This window comes from Microtus ochrogaster, chromosome 8, assembly GCF_000317375.1.
Source record: "Microtus ochrogaster isolate Prairie Vole_2 chromosome 8, MicOch1.0, whole genome shotgun sequence".
Classification (NCBI taxonomy): Eukaryota; Metazoa; Chordata; class Mammalia; order Rodentia; family Cricetidae; genus Microtus; species Microtus ochrogaster.
This window is the reverse complement of record NC_022015.1, coordinates 47,900,171-47,916,913: the sequence shown is the minus strand read 5'-3', so window position 1 is coordinate 47,916,913 and position 16,743 is coordinate 47,900,171. Positions and strand designations below refer to the sequence as shown.

The 16,743-nt window shown below is 45.3% G+C and overlaps 1 protein-coding gene across 2 annotated transcripts in view; it reads left to right on the top strand.

Annotated features, from left to right (window-relative positions):
• Positions 1–3,987: 3,987 nt before the first annotated feature.
• Positions 3,988–16,743, top strand: part of Pcsk5 (proprotein convertase subtilisin/kexin type 5) — a 418,822-nt gene continuing 406,066 nt past the window's right edge. For both annotated transcript variants that reach the window (XM_005352026.3, XM_005352027.3), the window contains exon 1: positions 3,988–4,243. In XM_005352026.3, coding sequence (XP_005352083.1) covers positions 4,046–4,243 — 198 coding nt within the window. In that variant the 5' untranslated portion in view covers positions 3,988–4,045. The remainder of the gene's footprint in view (positions 4,244–16,743) is intronic.

Here is a 16,743-nt window from a genome sequence, read left to right as displayed (position 1 = left end):
ATGTCTGTTTTCCTGATTGTGTTTGTTTGGCTAGCCTGAGTATATATGAGGCTAATGTTAATTCTAGTTCACAGCACACTACTGTGGTTGACTAATGTAGCCTTTTCTCTGTTTTATTTGTATTATTCTTCCATCTAACCCATTTTTTCTCTGATTAGATTACTGTCTTTCAAAGTGGCTTTCTATTGAACTTTGTGATTTTATCTATTAAATAAAATTGGATGATGTGCTATCTAAGGTCCCCTTCAACTTTGATATTCTGTGAATGATCCTGGGACTTGAAATATATTTGGCTCAGCGCCTGGCATATGACAAATGCTTAATAAATGCGGCTTATTTGCATAACTTATTACTATTACCATTATTAAATCTGATGAATTTTTATTACTCTCCCTGAATTTCACATATTGGAAAGCTGCTTGGGATCACGTGACTGGGTGACTCTTCCACTGAGCTGTGAAATATACAGCTCCATTTTTTCCCCTTGGTCAGCTCCAAAGTATCCATTATGAATTTATCATTGACTTACAAGATTTAAGCCTAGAAGAAATTTTAAAGGTTAATTTTCATCTGGGAAGACAGGAAGTATCCTATAGTGCAGAGCCTTCCCAGAATAATTCCAGAGTGCAATGTCAAGATACGCCCTTATGGAGTTCTTGTTTACTTAGACACTGCTGCTTAGAGTTCATGTAACGTTTATTTTAGGTCTTGGCGGAGAGGCCAAACACTAGTGGGGCCTCATTGTGAAGTCATATCTTATAGGTATTATAAGACAGGGTAACAGTGTAAAACTGTCTGACTTCACACCATATGGCAGTTCTAGAGGGAACATCTATGGTCAGATCTTAAGGTGCTATTCTTTGCATACAAAAAAGGCAGTGTTCATCCACCTTGGACTTGGACTGCCCGTCTCTAGTCAGGGATGGTGTACTAGCCACCATTATGCCATCAGCTCCCTTTCCCTTTAGTTTCTGAATATTTGTGGTAAAGCTGACTGTCACAACTAGCATGTACCTAAAGGTACAAAATAAACCAGTCCTCTTCTCTAGTTGTTGGTCCTTATCTGAGAGCTACATTCCTGACCCAGGGAGACTCCGCTCAAGGATGTGAAAGGGCCAATGAAGACTCTAAATCAGGTGAAAGTGTCTTTATCAAAAGACAGGGATGTCATATAGATACATTTGTTGTGTGTGTATGTGTATGTGGTGTGTGTGCGTGCATGGTGTCTGTGTGTGGATTCTTGTGAGGGGTTAGAGGATACCTTGCTGGAGTGGAGATCTCTCCTTTCTCCATGTGGGCCCTGGGGGTTGGACTCAGGTTTCCGGGTGTGGTGGTAAATACCATCTCATCAGCTGGACTTTTTTTAAAAAAAATATACTTATATCAAAGAGGAAAAATATGTCCTTGAAGAAACTAAACCTTGGTCCAAGAATTGACTAAGTGATTTCCCCCAATGTCTACCTTTGTCATGTTTGGGTATGCCAGGCAGGACACACGTGTGGAACGCAAGAGTGTTAGGAAAGAAACGTAAACACAGCAAAGGAAAATTAATAGCAAGCAGTTTTGTCATGATAGGGAAACAGTATTTAGCCCTCAGAAGACTTGGGCATTCCTCTTTATTTCATTTACAAGCTCAAACCCAGAGGCAACATGGCTTCCAAGAGAAGTGTTTTGTGTTTGCTTGTTTGCTTGCTTGCTTGCTTGTTTTTTGGTGTGTGTGTGTGCTGTTGAGAGACTTCTAGAGTCCTAGAGAGAAATCTCAAGGCCATGCTTCAAACTTGACTCTCAAAGTACTTTGGGCTGTGAGCCTCCTCCTGCTGAACAAGGTCAGACAAGTGCTTTTGCCCCACAGAGAGTGAATCCCCCCAATTCTGTCCCTTATGGACTTGCCGAGAATAGATCTTCAGTGAGCTCTTCTTGCTCTCTCTAGAGCTCAGCCACTTTGAGCTCCCTAGCTGCAGAAGCTCAGGATGGCAGTTAGCAGTTGACAGACCAATCTCTCCCTCTCTCCCTGCCCCTTACTCTGCAGCCCAGGGTGTGGGGGTTAAGAGATGTGTCCAAAGGGACTGGCCAGTAGCCAGACTATACCAACACTCTAAAACCAAGCAGAGTGCCTATGTTTCTCCCTTTACAAAAACAATGGGAATAACAATGAGCCACATTTACTCTTGAAAATTCTGAGCCTAAATTCCACTAATATTTTGTGTGTCTGCCCCCCCCCCCATCACAATGTTCAGCACCATGTGAGAGGAACCATACCAGGTCCTCATACAGATGTGTTAAACCAGCCAATTGAACAATCAATAGACTACACATCCTTCTGAAAAGGGTATCTGTTTTTCTCATCTACCTTTGACCTACAATATAGGGATAATGTTATTTTGAGTTTGTCAGATTCAAAATCATAGCATGTTTATACAGTATGCAAAATGCCATAAAAATTATGCTTCAAGGCACTAGTAGAATTAAGTTTGCAGGTATGCTTCACATAATAAAATCATCCTGCAATGGGTTAATCTCAAGCACATTCAACTAATGTTTAGGCAGAAAGATAAGGAATGGGAGAAGAGGGGAAAGGGAGGTGGGAATTCAGGACAGTAAGTCCTTTTAAGGCCAGGCGAACCATTTCATGAGGTCTAATTTTTCTTTTTTACGGTAAGCCACTCTTTGGCCCCTCACCTGCAATAAGACAGTGTGGTTGGAGAAGCTTGAAGAGGCCCAGCAGGGTTCCCTGCTTTGTCTGAAGTCATTGTGCTTTAACACAGACACGGTATTTCATCCGACTTTCTCTGTGATCTTTTCTGTAGTATCATCCTTCACTGTTCCCAAGTCATATTTGGAAAGTTGGAAAACTCCTTTTGATGAGGAAGATGAAGCCCATTCGACGAATGGCCACTCCCTGGGAACAGACACTTGCCCACCCTCTACTACTCCAGATATCCCTAGAGCTATCTTTTCTCATTTCGAGCCTGGGATTTCACTCTCCTGTGACGCTGTTGCTGAGTATCGGAGTATCTCTAAAGTCAGCAGGCGACAGACTTGGCTTTGGCTTTTGTAAGAGTGGATAAGACTTAACTGTCCTGTGTGGCAGCTTCTCCCGGGATCAGAACGTGCAAAATAAACAGTTGCTGAAAAGCATAAAGAATCAGTAGAGTGAAAATCTCGAGTTATTTGTTCAGCAATTGAGACACCAGTGACCTTAAAACGCTTGCTTAGTTAGTACAAGATGTTTAGAGCCGGTATGAATGAATCTTTGCCATACTTCCGTCTTATCATTGTGTAAATCTTAGACTTTCCAGAGTAGTGGCAAATTAATTCAAATCCATACTGGTGGAGAGAGAAGAATAGAAACCAAGACCCTATGGGTGCTCTCTTCTCAGCTCTTTGGGGAGACTGTCCCCCGACCCTAGAGGTTACAGTGGGGAGAACAGGGAGGCGCTAGGACCTGGGTGGCGCCTGGCTGAGCCAGGCTCGTGAGGGCGGAGGAGTGGAGAAGGGAGGGGAGGGAAAGGAGGAGTGCTCCGGGGGCGGGGGGAAGTCATTTATGCGGAGCGGGCGCCGCTACCGTCGCCACTCACAGTCGCCGCGCGCTGCTCAGAGCCTGAGGGAGCGCTGCGAGCGGGCGAGAGAGCGAGCGAGTAGAGGGGGCGCCTGGTCGTTGTCTGAGCTCGGGCCGGTCGTCTCCACCGCGCTCCAGGGCCCCCCGAGAGGAACGAGAGGCAGCCGAAGAGTGCAGGAGCGGAGCCCGGAGAGCCCGCGGCTGAGGCGCCAGTCCCACTCCACCTCCTCCTGTGCCAGCCGGGGAGTGCTCGCCCACCGCCCCGCCGGCCCAGAGCCTATAGCCCGGGTCCCCGCTGTCACAGGGATGGTCTAGGAGCCTGCAAGGGACTCGCAGCTCCGCTCCGCTCCTCTCCCGGACTCTCTGCCTCCTACCGACCGCTCCCGGTTGCGCGCCCCGCCGGCCCAGGCCGGAGAAGTTAGTTGTGCGCGCCGCTTAGCGCGCGAGCCAGCAGCCGGGCTAGCGAAGCTGCGAGGCGCCGGGACCATGGGCTGGGGTTGGAGGAGCCGCTGCTGCTGCCTTGGACGGCGGGACCTGCTGTGCGTGCTGGCGCTGCTCGCGGGCTGCCTGCTCCCAGTGTGCCGGACGCGCGTCTACACCAACCACTGGGCAGTGAAGATCGCTGGCGGCTTCGCGGAGGCCGACCGCATAGCCAGCAAGTACGGATTCATCAACGTAGGACAGGTAACCCAATCCCCGGTGACTCAGGCACTGCACCTAGAAACTAGCTGTTGGGGACTTCTTGTCCCCTTTCCTTGGACCCCTCCCCCTTTTCCAGATGTACTTCTGCAGCTGCGGCCCGAACTCCGGGGCGATGCTCTCGCCCGTTCCTTGCACAATCACACGCATGCCCCGAAGTTGCTGGGGTCCCTGTTTAATTTGTTTTTACAAGCTGTGCGGGACAGGTAGGGTCTTTGGAAAATCTGGGGTGCCTCTGCCCTGACTCAGACTCACCTTGGACCTTTGAACGGTTCGGGAGGGCTACTAACTTGAGGAAACACCCCTGCGAGTAATCGTGGCAGGGAAGGTAGAGACCTTTGCGAGGCCAAAGAGTGAGAACGCCTCTGAACCCAACTAGGAGGGGAAAGCCTGGATTAACCTCTTGGGCCACAGTACTGCTGGGCTCTGGTGAGCCTGGAGCACTTCAACTGGAGCTGGGGTGGGAGGAGTGAGGAAGGGGGCGGGACACCAGAAGGGAAGCACGAATTTAGAGGGGTCCTGGCTGCTGGTTCGCCTGGCTGGGATCCAAATGTGGGCCCCCGGAGCTGGGTGGGGAGGAACCTGGGAGACCTTGAAAGCCACTGGCTGGGTTCCGCTAGGGGAACTTCGGAATCTTCTATTGGGGTGGAACGTGAGGTACCCTGTTGCAGCGTGTCGCAGGAATGTTTTGATGAGGTGCCTTTGGTGGGTTTTCGTTCCATTCGCTATCCTGAGGGAAATGCCAATACATTTTTATGGGACCCTAGCCAGCGCTACCGATTTGTATTCTGGCCTAAAAGCCCTGGATTTTGTCCTCTTTCCCATGTCCCTACCAAAAACGGGACTGGAGAGTGCTCTGTAAATGCCCCTCCTAAGGACCTCACAACTTTGAGACTGATCCAAGGAGGGAATCCTGTTGGAGCTCAAATGGGGTTGAGTGTAAAACCCAAGGGACACAGGGACGTTTTGGAGTGTTCGCATGGTGCCACGGGGCTCCTAGGAAGGTAACCATTGGTGTTGATGAAACGAGAGAGCACAGATGATTTCTGAGACCATTTCATTTGAACTCTGTGCGTGCCTAGGATGCTGGGCCAGCCCCCTCCCCGCTCTGGCCACTGGGGCAAAATTCGACTGGAGGAATGAACTCCTTTGCCTGCTTCTAGAAATAAGCTGAGGAGGAGCTGTGAGCATACAGAGGACAGAGAGGGAGGTGTTGCTCTTTACCCTCCTGGAGGGAGGATGTATTCCAGAGAAGCCAGTGGAGGGCTGAGCCAGGGCAAGAAGCATGGTTTATGTCCCTGTCGCTTCTTTGGGGCCCCTGAAGAAGTTAGAGCACCCAGTCAGATTTTGTTACCTGAGTGTCTGCCACCTGCAGGAGAATTACCTCTTGAGGTTCTATCGACCTCTTCCGTGAAAGAAACACGGAGTCCATTCAGGTCTTTTAACCAAACCTTACAGTTTAGCACCACATAAATCTCAGTAGTACCTACAGAAGGCTAACAGACAGAAAGAACACATCTGTCCAATCTTTCAGGAGACATTTTCAGTTCAGCCAACATTAAGCATCTTCTTTGCCAGCCGCATTTGGAGGCTAAGTTCTCAAAGCCATACTAATTCAAAAACAACCGTGGTGCACAATGGGCATAAAACAGACCAGGACACTGGGACAGGAGACTGACCCCAACTGTACAGCCATGATTGGAATCTAAAACTCTGGTCCAGGATGGCTCCTTTGGGGATCTTGTTGCTTAAAGAATCCTTCTATCCAGTGTGCAGAAGGAAAGAGTAAAATCCCCCTTTCCCAGAGTTCTAGTTGGTAGCTCAGTAGACTGGAAGCAAATATCCAGTCAATGCTCACTAATATTTGCTTAGAAGGACCTGGACTTGTTGATAATGGGAGGTTTCTCAACTTTCAAGGGTAGAGAGACACTTCTGTCCTCCTGGACTCAGAATTGAGCTAAGATTGCAGAGTCCAGTCGCCTCTAGTGAGAGGGCAGCACCGTTCTCTCATCCGCTTTGAACAAGCAAACATGCCAGTGTCCTATAACCTCTTCTGACTTTTTACAAATGTCTTTATAGCGAAGAGCCACGGCTTTCCATGTCAAAAGTAAAACCAAGGAAGTTTATATACATACCGCTAACTACTATTTACTGTAGTTTTTACAATCCCATTGTGGAAATAAAGCTCTCCCAGGGGTTACAGAGGAGCCCTGAATTGCTGCAATAACTAGTGTGAAAAGATCTGCTATTGTACAGAGTAAAACATTTTCAGGCAAATGAAAGGAGCACAAAGCTTTTGGCTTAGGCGGGGTAAATTGAGTTCCTGCGTGTGCACCATCATGGCACTGTAAAGGGACAATGTATTTCGTATTCACCCTTTACTGCACTGACCTTTTAACACTTTGGCCATCCTTCTGTGATTCTTTCTTTCCAGCAATAAACCGGCCATGGTTCAGCTTAGGGCAGTAAATAATTTGCCAATGTTCCTGGAATGTTTTCATGTTTTGTGCTGGGGGTCTGGGGAGTTCGCTCATGTATCACAAATTCGATCAAGAACTTGTTTATTATTTCTGAAGTCATTTATGATCCTGGCAGCATGTATATGTATATATTTAATATGATATCCTAGGCGAGGAAAGTAGTGAATTTTTACCACGGTAAAGCTTACAGTGTTGGCTGCCTACTTAGACTATCAATGCAGTGTTTTGTGTAGCATGTTAGCATTTAAGGGTAAGATTTCTGGCCTGGAGATTTCTGCAGAAAAGTGGAGGTGGATCTCTTTTCTGTTCCGGGAAGATAAGACATACAGAGTAATGGGAGAAGCAATCAAACAAGCAAAAAGGCCCTCAAGAAGGGAGCAGTAATGAGGGTTGTTCTTGCCTCTGGTTATGGAGATAGCATTATGTTTTCTTAGGTTTTATGAATGGTTTATGTTTAAAACTCTGAAGTGATGCCTAGCTATCGTCATTGCTAGTGGTTGTTCTTGTGTCAGAATATATCAAGTTTTGCTTGCTATGTTGGCTGTGGGATGCCTGGAGTTGGCAAGCTGAGCTCTGAATAGGAGCCCCTGGAGTATCTAGAACTACCAACCCCTAATAGGGTGCCGCAGGGTGGGTGATATGCATGGCTGTTGGCGTGCCTGGGGTAAGAAGAAGCAGCCTTTGTCTGCTGCCACTAATTGTATCCTCCAAGTCTTTGAGTTAACATCCTACTGGTTAGGGAATGGAAATATAAAGGAATAAGGTCAGGTACATGTTATTAATTGTTGGTAGACGAGATCTGTATAGAGAGGAATGAATTTCTCGTTAATTGAATTTGGGAGAAGATCTCTTGTGAACAGATGGTTTGCGGTGCGCAGTTGCTGTATTTATCCTTCTATGAATTGCCTATAATCATTGATTCCAAGCCGGAGATTACCAATAGCAGCCTTCCTCACCACCAGCCATGTCACGTTTTGTGCAGGTTTCCACAAGGGTAAAGCCAGCTGGAAGCTACCCTGGGATTTGCTTTACACGGGGCTCCCCCAGTGAGCATGTGGGTGTGAAGACTAGCAAGGCTGTGAGCGGGAAAGTCACTGAACTTAGGGGCACCCCTGTGCCTCTGTGTGTAAGATGATAAACCTTGAGATAAGAAAGCAGGGGTCGCTATGCACTGCTCAGCACACAGGTCTGTGGTAAAACGTTCCTTGAATTTGAATCAGAAGGGACAGGTTGAATAAGTGAGACCTAAATGTTATTTAGATATGGTGAAAGGAGGACTTTTTTTTTTTTAAATGGAAGATAGGTAGATGTCAAGTGGCTGAGTTAGGTGAGTTTTGTACACGAGGAGAGTGATTTTTCTATTTCATTTAAAACTGTTTCAAAAACAGTTTTATGTTGCACTTAAACAATGCGAGCCGATGGCCCTGGATGGTACCATCTTCCCTCATTTACCTTTGCTTGAGATGGCAGGGAGGAAAGGGCAGAGAATGAGGGCTGGGGATAGAGCTTAGTTGATAGTATTGTACAGAGAGCTGAGTGCAGTTCCTAGTACCTCATAAAGTAGGCATGCTGGTGTGCGGATTGGGAGTTCAAGGTCATCCTCATCTATATACTGAATTTGAGGCCAGTCTGGGCTACATGAGATGCTCTTTGAAACTGAAAATATCTGAAGGACAATTATATCATATTTATGTATATTATAAAGCATTTTGCATTAGCATATTGTGTTTAATCACATTTGAATTAAAATGTTAAGACTGAATGTTATCTGTACACGTAAACTCAGAATGATTTTCCAGGTAAGTAGAAAATGATCTTGAGCGGAAAGAACCTTGTTCAAAGATGCTGCTGCCTGGTTTCCTGGTTAATTTTGGCCTGTGACAAATAGGATTCTTAAATGCTAATGAGTGTCGGAGAGTGAGTTCTGGGTGTTCATGGCTAGCCCGCTAGGCTGTATGCAAATGGGCTGAGTTTCCCTGGTAAATCTGTAGGCATGTTGTAAGCGGGAGAGTAGATGCATTGCTAATCCCATCTGATTCCTATGTGATACATCTGGCCTTGCACGGGATAGCTCTTCACAGCCAAGAACCTCAGCCCTGCCTTGGCTAGCTACTCTCACATGGCATGTTTCTCATGATGAGACTGAACCAGAACAGGGAAACCTGGACTAGAAAAAGCCATCAAAGGCCGTAGCCTGACGGTGATGGAGTGTGTGTGGGGGTCTGTTGTATTAACCTCATAGACAAAGAATGGCTTCTATGAGGCCTTTGGGGTTCTGCTTAGCTTTAGAAAAACATTTCTGTGAGCCCCAAAGCCATTGAATTTGCCTTATCACAATCTCTCATGGGCTTCGTTCCAGAGGTTTTAGCTTTAAAGGTCAGCCAAAGAAGCAGGATAGTATGCTGGGAAAATATCCAGAGAAAGGGAGTCCTGACCCAGAAACACCCCTTGGGATGGGAGGGGTATTTGTGTTATTCGTTCAAGTCCTGTGAGGTAGAGTCTGGATTCTTCCCAAGGCTGAAGCGTCTCCAGGTATTGTTTTGCCTGGCGACCACATCACTCAACTCACGCAGGTTGGTTTGATGGCAAGCTGCCTTTGGCTTCCTGTGTCATGAACATGAATGCCTCTGGACATTCATGCATGCTGGAAGATAGTTGGTGCTTATGTGTTTGTCCATTTTAGGTTTTATAAAAATAAACACTGCACAGTTAAAAATGAAATTACTTGTGAAGTATTCTCATTAGTTTCTGAGAGCACAGCCCTACATCTGAGAGTACCAAAGACAGCAATTAATATCAATAAACGTGTTGATTGGATGAATCCTGAGAGAAAAATGAAAGCAGAAAGAAAACAAGAGTATAGGTGTGTGTGTGTGTGTGTGTGTGCGTGTGCGTGTTTGTTCCTTTGCCTAACTGACCTGGCCCTGGTCCTGGTTTATAAAGTAGGGCACCACTGTTCAGCTCAGTTAGGGGGTTGCTGTTAAAATCAGGAGCACTGATAATGAAGATGGATATTTGGCTAAAACAGTGCACCAAGAGCATTTTACGCTCTGGAAGGACCCTAGAGAATGACAAGAGCTGCTCACAGGAAAACGGATGAACGTTGTGGTTACTGGGGGTCCTGTGGAGCGGAACAGTTGTGATTTTCCAAATTTCTGTGGTCTCCCTTCAGGATGTAATCAGGGACAAAAGGCAGAGGAGCCAGTATTGTGCCTGATTTCCCTAAGAGGAGACTGGGGGCTACCTAAGCTTTTGCCTGAGAGCCATGAATACCATCTCTTGGTTGGACAGGCAGGCCTGGTGTTTACCAATTATGTACAATATAGGGCCTAAAGACTTTTTGTTTCAATAATCAAACTAACAGTCTTTAAGTTTAACACCGCTGTGAATGTGTATGAAAGAATGGTGGGGAAGTAAAGCTTGGAACATTGGAGGCCTGAAAGAAAGCACAGGGAACCATTTCAGGTACGGGTGTCCAGAACCCAACCACTGTCACTTAAACACACGACCTGGCAAACAGATGAATACACAAAGGGAATTTATTAATTGAGATAGATCTATTATATGTCTTAGTTCACAGTTCTGAAAACATGAGGTGAAGTTCTTTGACAGAATTTTATTCATGTGCTCTATACTTTTTTTTTCATAGCAAAGTCTATTCTGATGTAAACTAGCTTCGTTAACTACAGCGTTATTTTATCTTACTACGGAAATAGTAGTGAGTTTGACCTTAGGCGCGTTCCCAGTCCAGACAGACATGTATCTAAGGCGGTCCAGCACGTATGCCGCAGGGTCAGTTGGTAGGCATTTGTGTACCTTCTTCATGTGAGGAACTGTCAGTTCTGGAATCTCCAGCCAAGTGATTTTGTTTTTAAAGAGCGATTGTGGGCTTGTCTAGCTCAGCAGCCAGAGGGGATGGGAATGGCTGTGATTTCTTCATTTCCCCATGTGCGCTTCATTCTCAGGCAACTGTTGTCTACAAAACATCAGAACTCACGTGAGCCTTAGTAATTCTTCTACCCAGTGGTGGCATTGAAACCCCAGAAGGGATATAGTGTGCTCTGACCATGGAATGGGGTCACGTCCCCCACATTTGGGCCAGACGTTTGTCCAAGGGGACAGTGGTTCATGGGTGGGTCATCTTGGGCCACATGTCTAGCTTTGAAGTGCGGGAGATGTTGATCTCTGCGAGGCAGTCCAACACTTGGGGAGGGGCCGTTCCCTAAAGGAAAATGAAATTCTATTACTAGAATAAGAGAAAACAGATGTGGGACAGGGAATGACCCCACTACTGATATGATTATATAAGGCCATGAATGCCTAGGCTCTTTCCAACATTACCAGGGAGGATTTGTTATATGGATATTCTGGGAGGAGCGAATAAAGCACAGGTTGCTTCACAACCATGTAAGTCTCCCCAGACTGGGAGATTGGAAGATATTTTCTGGGACTAGGGATTTTTACTTACAACTATCATTTGGTGGAGCAGTGGCGATCTGCCTGATTAGTATGGCCCAGCAATGCCTGGGGAGTATTCATAATGGACTGGAGGAAGCAGAGAATAATAACGGTTATTATTAATAATGAAATTGGAAAGATTTGGAAGTTCCTATGGAAGTATACTCAGGTTTTGGTGACTAAACAGAAGTGAGGTTTGAGGGAGAAAGAAGGATGTCAGGGCAGCTGCAATTATCGCCTTGGGACCTGGAGAATGTGGACTCATTTGTGCCATTTGGACAGTTTCCGGGAGCATTTTCAAGGAGAGAAATACAGATTAAGCCTTAGTTTTAAAGATTTTTGTTTAACGTATATTTTAAGGTTACACAGCATCATGTTTTGGCATATGAGTATGCATGTATGTATGTGTGTGTATGTGTATTTCTCTCTACATGTATAAATGTATACACACATAATGGTTACTAAAGAGAAGCAAGTAATTCTGTCATTTTTCACATCTCTTCGGAGCCCTTTAATTTGTTTATTAAAATTATTTTATTTAAAAAAATTGTGTTTGGATGTGCCTGTGTGGGTGTATTTGCATATGAGCACAGGTACCTGCAGAAGGCAGGGGCTTCAAGTTCATCTGGACCTGAAGCTACAGGTGGTTGACAGTTGCCCAACATGAGTGCTGGGGACTGAACTTGGCTTATCCAAGAGCCGTACATACTATGACCCACGGAGTCATCTCTTCCAGCCTTTTTATTGTTTGACGAGTACCTAAAATCTAGTCGTTTAGCTGGTTTTCAGTGAACAATACCATATTATTTCTTTAGTGTTTATGTTGTGCATCAAATCCCTAAGTGTTTCTCATCTTATAGAACGCTGCTCTTTTTGACCTAGGCCTATCAGTTCCTCTTCCTTCTAATCTGTGGTACCTACCATTCTACTGTTTCTGAATAGCTGGCTTTCCTTCCTTCAGATTCTAGAATACAGCTGAGGTCCTCTGCAGTAGGTAGAGGGGCAAGTGTAGTGAACTTTCCAGTGGGTGGCAGAGTATTTATCCCAGGCAAGAAGTAAGGATCCCTGCAGACAGACTTTACCCCTCATGCAGCTCTGCATGAACTATGGAAGTTTGTAGCAAGGGTGCTGTGGAAATGAATCGCCAAGGTATGACCTATGGCTAGAAAAGAGGGCCTGTGAATATAAGAAGGAGGAATGTTCTCATTCAGTCAGCAAAGAAGGAAGGCGGTGGATGAAGGGGAGAGCAGAGCAGGAAGGTGCAGGCTAAGAGCTCCCGAAAGAGAGGGTGTGTCCGCCCAGTTCCAGCTCTGCAGCAGTGAGGTGTGCTGTCAGGAGAATCCAGCGGGATAAGAATGAGCGGTAGTGGGGTCTCCAGAGTTCTTAGCAAGTGCTCTGTTGACAGTGTAGGGAAGTTGGGTTGCAAGGGCTCAAGGACAAAATCATTACCTGCATTCTGCCTTACTGACTTTTCTATATGCCTGTCCTCTCCCTCCATCTTTTTCTCATCAAGATACTGTAGTTAGGACATAGATCCAGGACCAAGGATCTTTGAGCCCTAATTCCATTACTTCTAAGCTGGAGGACTCTAGGCAATCACCTTAAGCATTCGGTGCCTCAGTTTCCTCGTGTGCGAAAGGAGATAAGGTTATTCCTCCTTACAGGATTGCTGCGAGGGTTAAAATAGCACCCAACACATTACATTATTAAGAAATAATGTCACTTCATTTTTTTATTAAAAGTTGTTTTAACCCCCATTTACTCATTTTTCTCCACCAATTTCTTTTCATGGGTGCTCTTCCTCTCAAACATGATAGAAAAGAAATGATGACCACCCTGTGTGTGTGTGTGTGTGTGTGTACATGTGTGTATGTGCATGTGCATATTTATACTTTTACCCTTTCACTAGCCAGTGAGATCCTTGAATATAGTTTTGCGCTTCATTTACGCTACGTTTATGTCCCCAGCAGCCAGAACAATAAAAAGCATAGTGGATATGATAGATGGGAGGCACGAAGAGCTTAGGTAGAAGGATGCATTTAAGGAAGGGAGAGAGATGTTGGTGCCTGGGTTCTTGCAGGAAATGGAAGGTGAGTGGCAAACAAGAGGTGCTTCTGTTGGTATTGAGAGGAAGTGATCCCATCAGCCCCTGAACAGGCGAAGCTCACCTACGGAGCAGTAGGGACTGTGTGGAGGTGATGTCTGGATGCTCCAGTGTTTCAACTATTTTTAGGAAAGTCATAAAAAAAGGGCCACTGTAAAATGGATTTCCAAATAGGAACATGGTTTTTTGCTGCTTGCACTTATTGCTCAGTAGGTATCGATTAAACAGACGAGTAAAAGAAATGAACCATTGATTGGTTTTTTGCATCATTTTGTTCTTCATATCAGAGAGGTAGAATTTACCAGGTTAGAGGGAAGGCAAAAAAGAGTCTTTGGAACTAGGGAGTAGTAGTTCCTGGACACAGGAATAGTCTTGAAATGACTGAGCAGTGCCCGGATGGAGAGGTAGCTGATAGGGACAAAGGAACGGGGTGGATATAGGGCTGTAAATTCAAAAACACATGGATGGCTAATTCAATAGGCTAATAATTAGAGCCATTCCAGAGGGGCTTTGATGTTGTTGTTTATTTGAAACAGGGTCTCTGTCTGTCCTGACTGGTCTGGAGCTTGGAGTAATCCTCCTGCTTCTGCTCTGCAGTGATGGAATTAGAAGCATGAGCCACTATGCCCCACCCCAGAGGGGTTTTTAAGGTGCTACTTATAGCACTTCTGCTTGACGATGAGATCCAAGGTGGGGTCCAAGTGGGTGGAGAGAGAGAGAGAGAGAGAGAGAGAGAGAGAGAGAGAGAGAGAGAGAGAGAAAACCGAAAACCGGTGAGTTGGGAGGCGTCAATAACTGGAGGCTGAGGAGCTGGAGAGAGTGATCCGCGTGGGTAAGATGAGGATTGAAGTGATTTGTGCTGCTATACCCACTGGGCTGGGGAACGCTACGGTTTCCTCGCATTTCGATTCTCCCTAGATAGCTGTAGGCGTTATCTCTGCTTTTCACTACTGTGCGCTATTATTTGCACTGCAGGTCCTGTACCAACTTAAGGGACAAAGACAGACACACAGGTGATTGCTTTCAATTTCCAATGTGGTTTTTTTTTTTTATTTGACTTAAAAACTGAGGATTGCGTTGAGCACTCGATATAGAAGAAACAGGGTACACAGAGATTGTAAAAGCAGAAATAATACTTAAAGCGGATTTCTTTATTCTTTCGGTGTTATGACTTCTCCTGGGAGACATGAACAAATGTCTCTTCACCCTAGATAGGGCACACATGACAAACCAAAAAAGCTGGTCTATTTCCATCTGTTTTATTGAGCCGGGAGTTTATTGGAGTCACTTAGAGGAACGTGAGTGAGGGGTTATTTGCAGGAGTGTGGATGACTCCTGGACAGCTGCATCACCCACCAGAAACCCCATCCTAGCATGTGTGACCACTAAAGAAAACTGCATCCCTGAAGCTCCCTGTTGCAAGGAGCCGCTGCTTGTTCATTCCAGCCACCCGGGCTAGCTTTGACCCGAAATAATCACACAGAAACTATATTAGTTAAAACATTGCTTGGCCCATTAGCTCTAGCTTCTTATTGGCTAACTCTTACACATTAATTTAACCCATCTGTATTAATCTGTATATTACCACAAGGTCATGGCCTACCAGCAAAGTTTCAGCATGTCAATCTTTGGTGGTGGATAGATGGCATCCCTCTGACTCAACCCTTCTTTCTCCCAGCATTCAGTTCTGTCTTCCCTGCCTACCTAAGTTCTGCCCTATGAACAGGCTACGGCAGTTTCTTTATTCATTAGTGGTAATCACAACACACAGAGGGGACTCCCACACCCGCTCCCTGTACAATGTCCAGACAGGCCTACTAGATAGCCCTCTCTCTGACTGTTTGATAGCCCTCTCTCTGACTGCTTACTGCTTGGGGAAGGGTTTTGTGAACCTTGTAACTCTTGTGGGTTTCATTAGCTTTTTGAGTGTCGTGGCCCTGCTCTTCTTTTCAGAAAAGACCAGTTCAGCTTGGAGGCAATAGCTGTATAACGTTTGGTCTTGAGAGACAGGGACTCAGAGTGGAGTCCAAGATTGCTTGCTTTTCATTACCAAACCCAGGCTAGCCTCAAATTCATAGTAATCCTCCTGTGTCTGCTTCCCAAGTGTTGGGGTTGCAGGTCAGGTGTATTCTACTGCACCTGCCTGAAAGAATGAATTTTTAAGTGATATGTACTAAGTCATATGTACTCTGCTCCAGCTTAGGAAGTCGTATAGTCTGCTTTCCATCACTGAATTATGGTAGATAATTATAATTCATTCACATGTCACAAGCCTGACCTTTATATACATATTTTATGTAGCACAGTGAAGCAGAATTCTGAACGTGTTGCTTTATGTATTCTTGTTCTGAGTTTTACTGCCTGTAGGATATGGGTTTTAAATTTATTTATAGAGTGTTCTTTCTGTAATGTAGGACCATTTTTCCATGTCAGATGGGTAATATGCTGACATCAAAACAAGGTGTGAGAGAGGAAAGTCACAAAAACGGTGTGGGCATCTATCTAATCATTGTTCTTATGAGTCCGCAAAGATCTGTAGTAGATAACATTCTCAGACTGCTCTATATGGTAGACTAATCTGGTTTGCATTTGTGTGTTAATCTGTATGTTAATTTAGAGCTAGAATTGCAAAGGAAGCTTTAGGTTCGTTGTGTAATTTTCTGTGCATTATCCGAGTGCTTAATTCTCTATTGGGAAAACTATATTTGAATGCCATGCCAGCACTGAAACTCAGATTTGTTAAAAGTAAGTCTTTCCGTGATGCTTTTTCCCAGTGTTCTAGTACTCTCCCTCTCTCAACCTCTCTCCCTCTCTCTCTCCTCCCCCCCCCCCCCCTCTCTCTCTCTCACACACACACACACACACACACACACACACACACACACGTGGAGTGTGTATCTGTGTGTGTGTGTCTGTGTGTGTGTGTGTTAGGGATGAGGGTGGTCACAAACATGAATTTCAAAGCTCTCTAAGGAAAAATGATGGGGCTGATTTTTTTGTAATAATATTCATGCATAAAAGATTTGATATTTTTCTATAGAGACACTGGTACAGCTGTGAAAATACAGCATTCTCTCCATATTGATGTTCCCAGGCTTGTGTCTTGTTTTCTCTAGTTAAAGTTTCTCAACTGAGATAAAACTTGGTCATGCACACTAGTTAGAGTGCAGGGATGTGGAGATAATCCCAGAGCCTTTAATGTTGTAGGCAGATATCCATAAGTGCAAAATGAGAAGGGTACTGATTGCTTGTGCTGGTGTTCCTGGAAGGTTTAAGGGGGCCCTTCCTTGGACACAAAGCATTACTGCGGAAATTAAGGTTCCCTCTTTGGGTTTAGTCTCGTTAATATAAGAATTTAAAAATGGACTCAGGGGAACTCAAGAATGATTTTTATTAGAGTTGGGAAGTAAACAGCAGGGCAGGCAAGCTGTAAACTGTGGCAG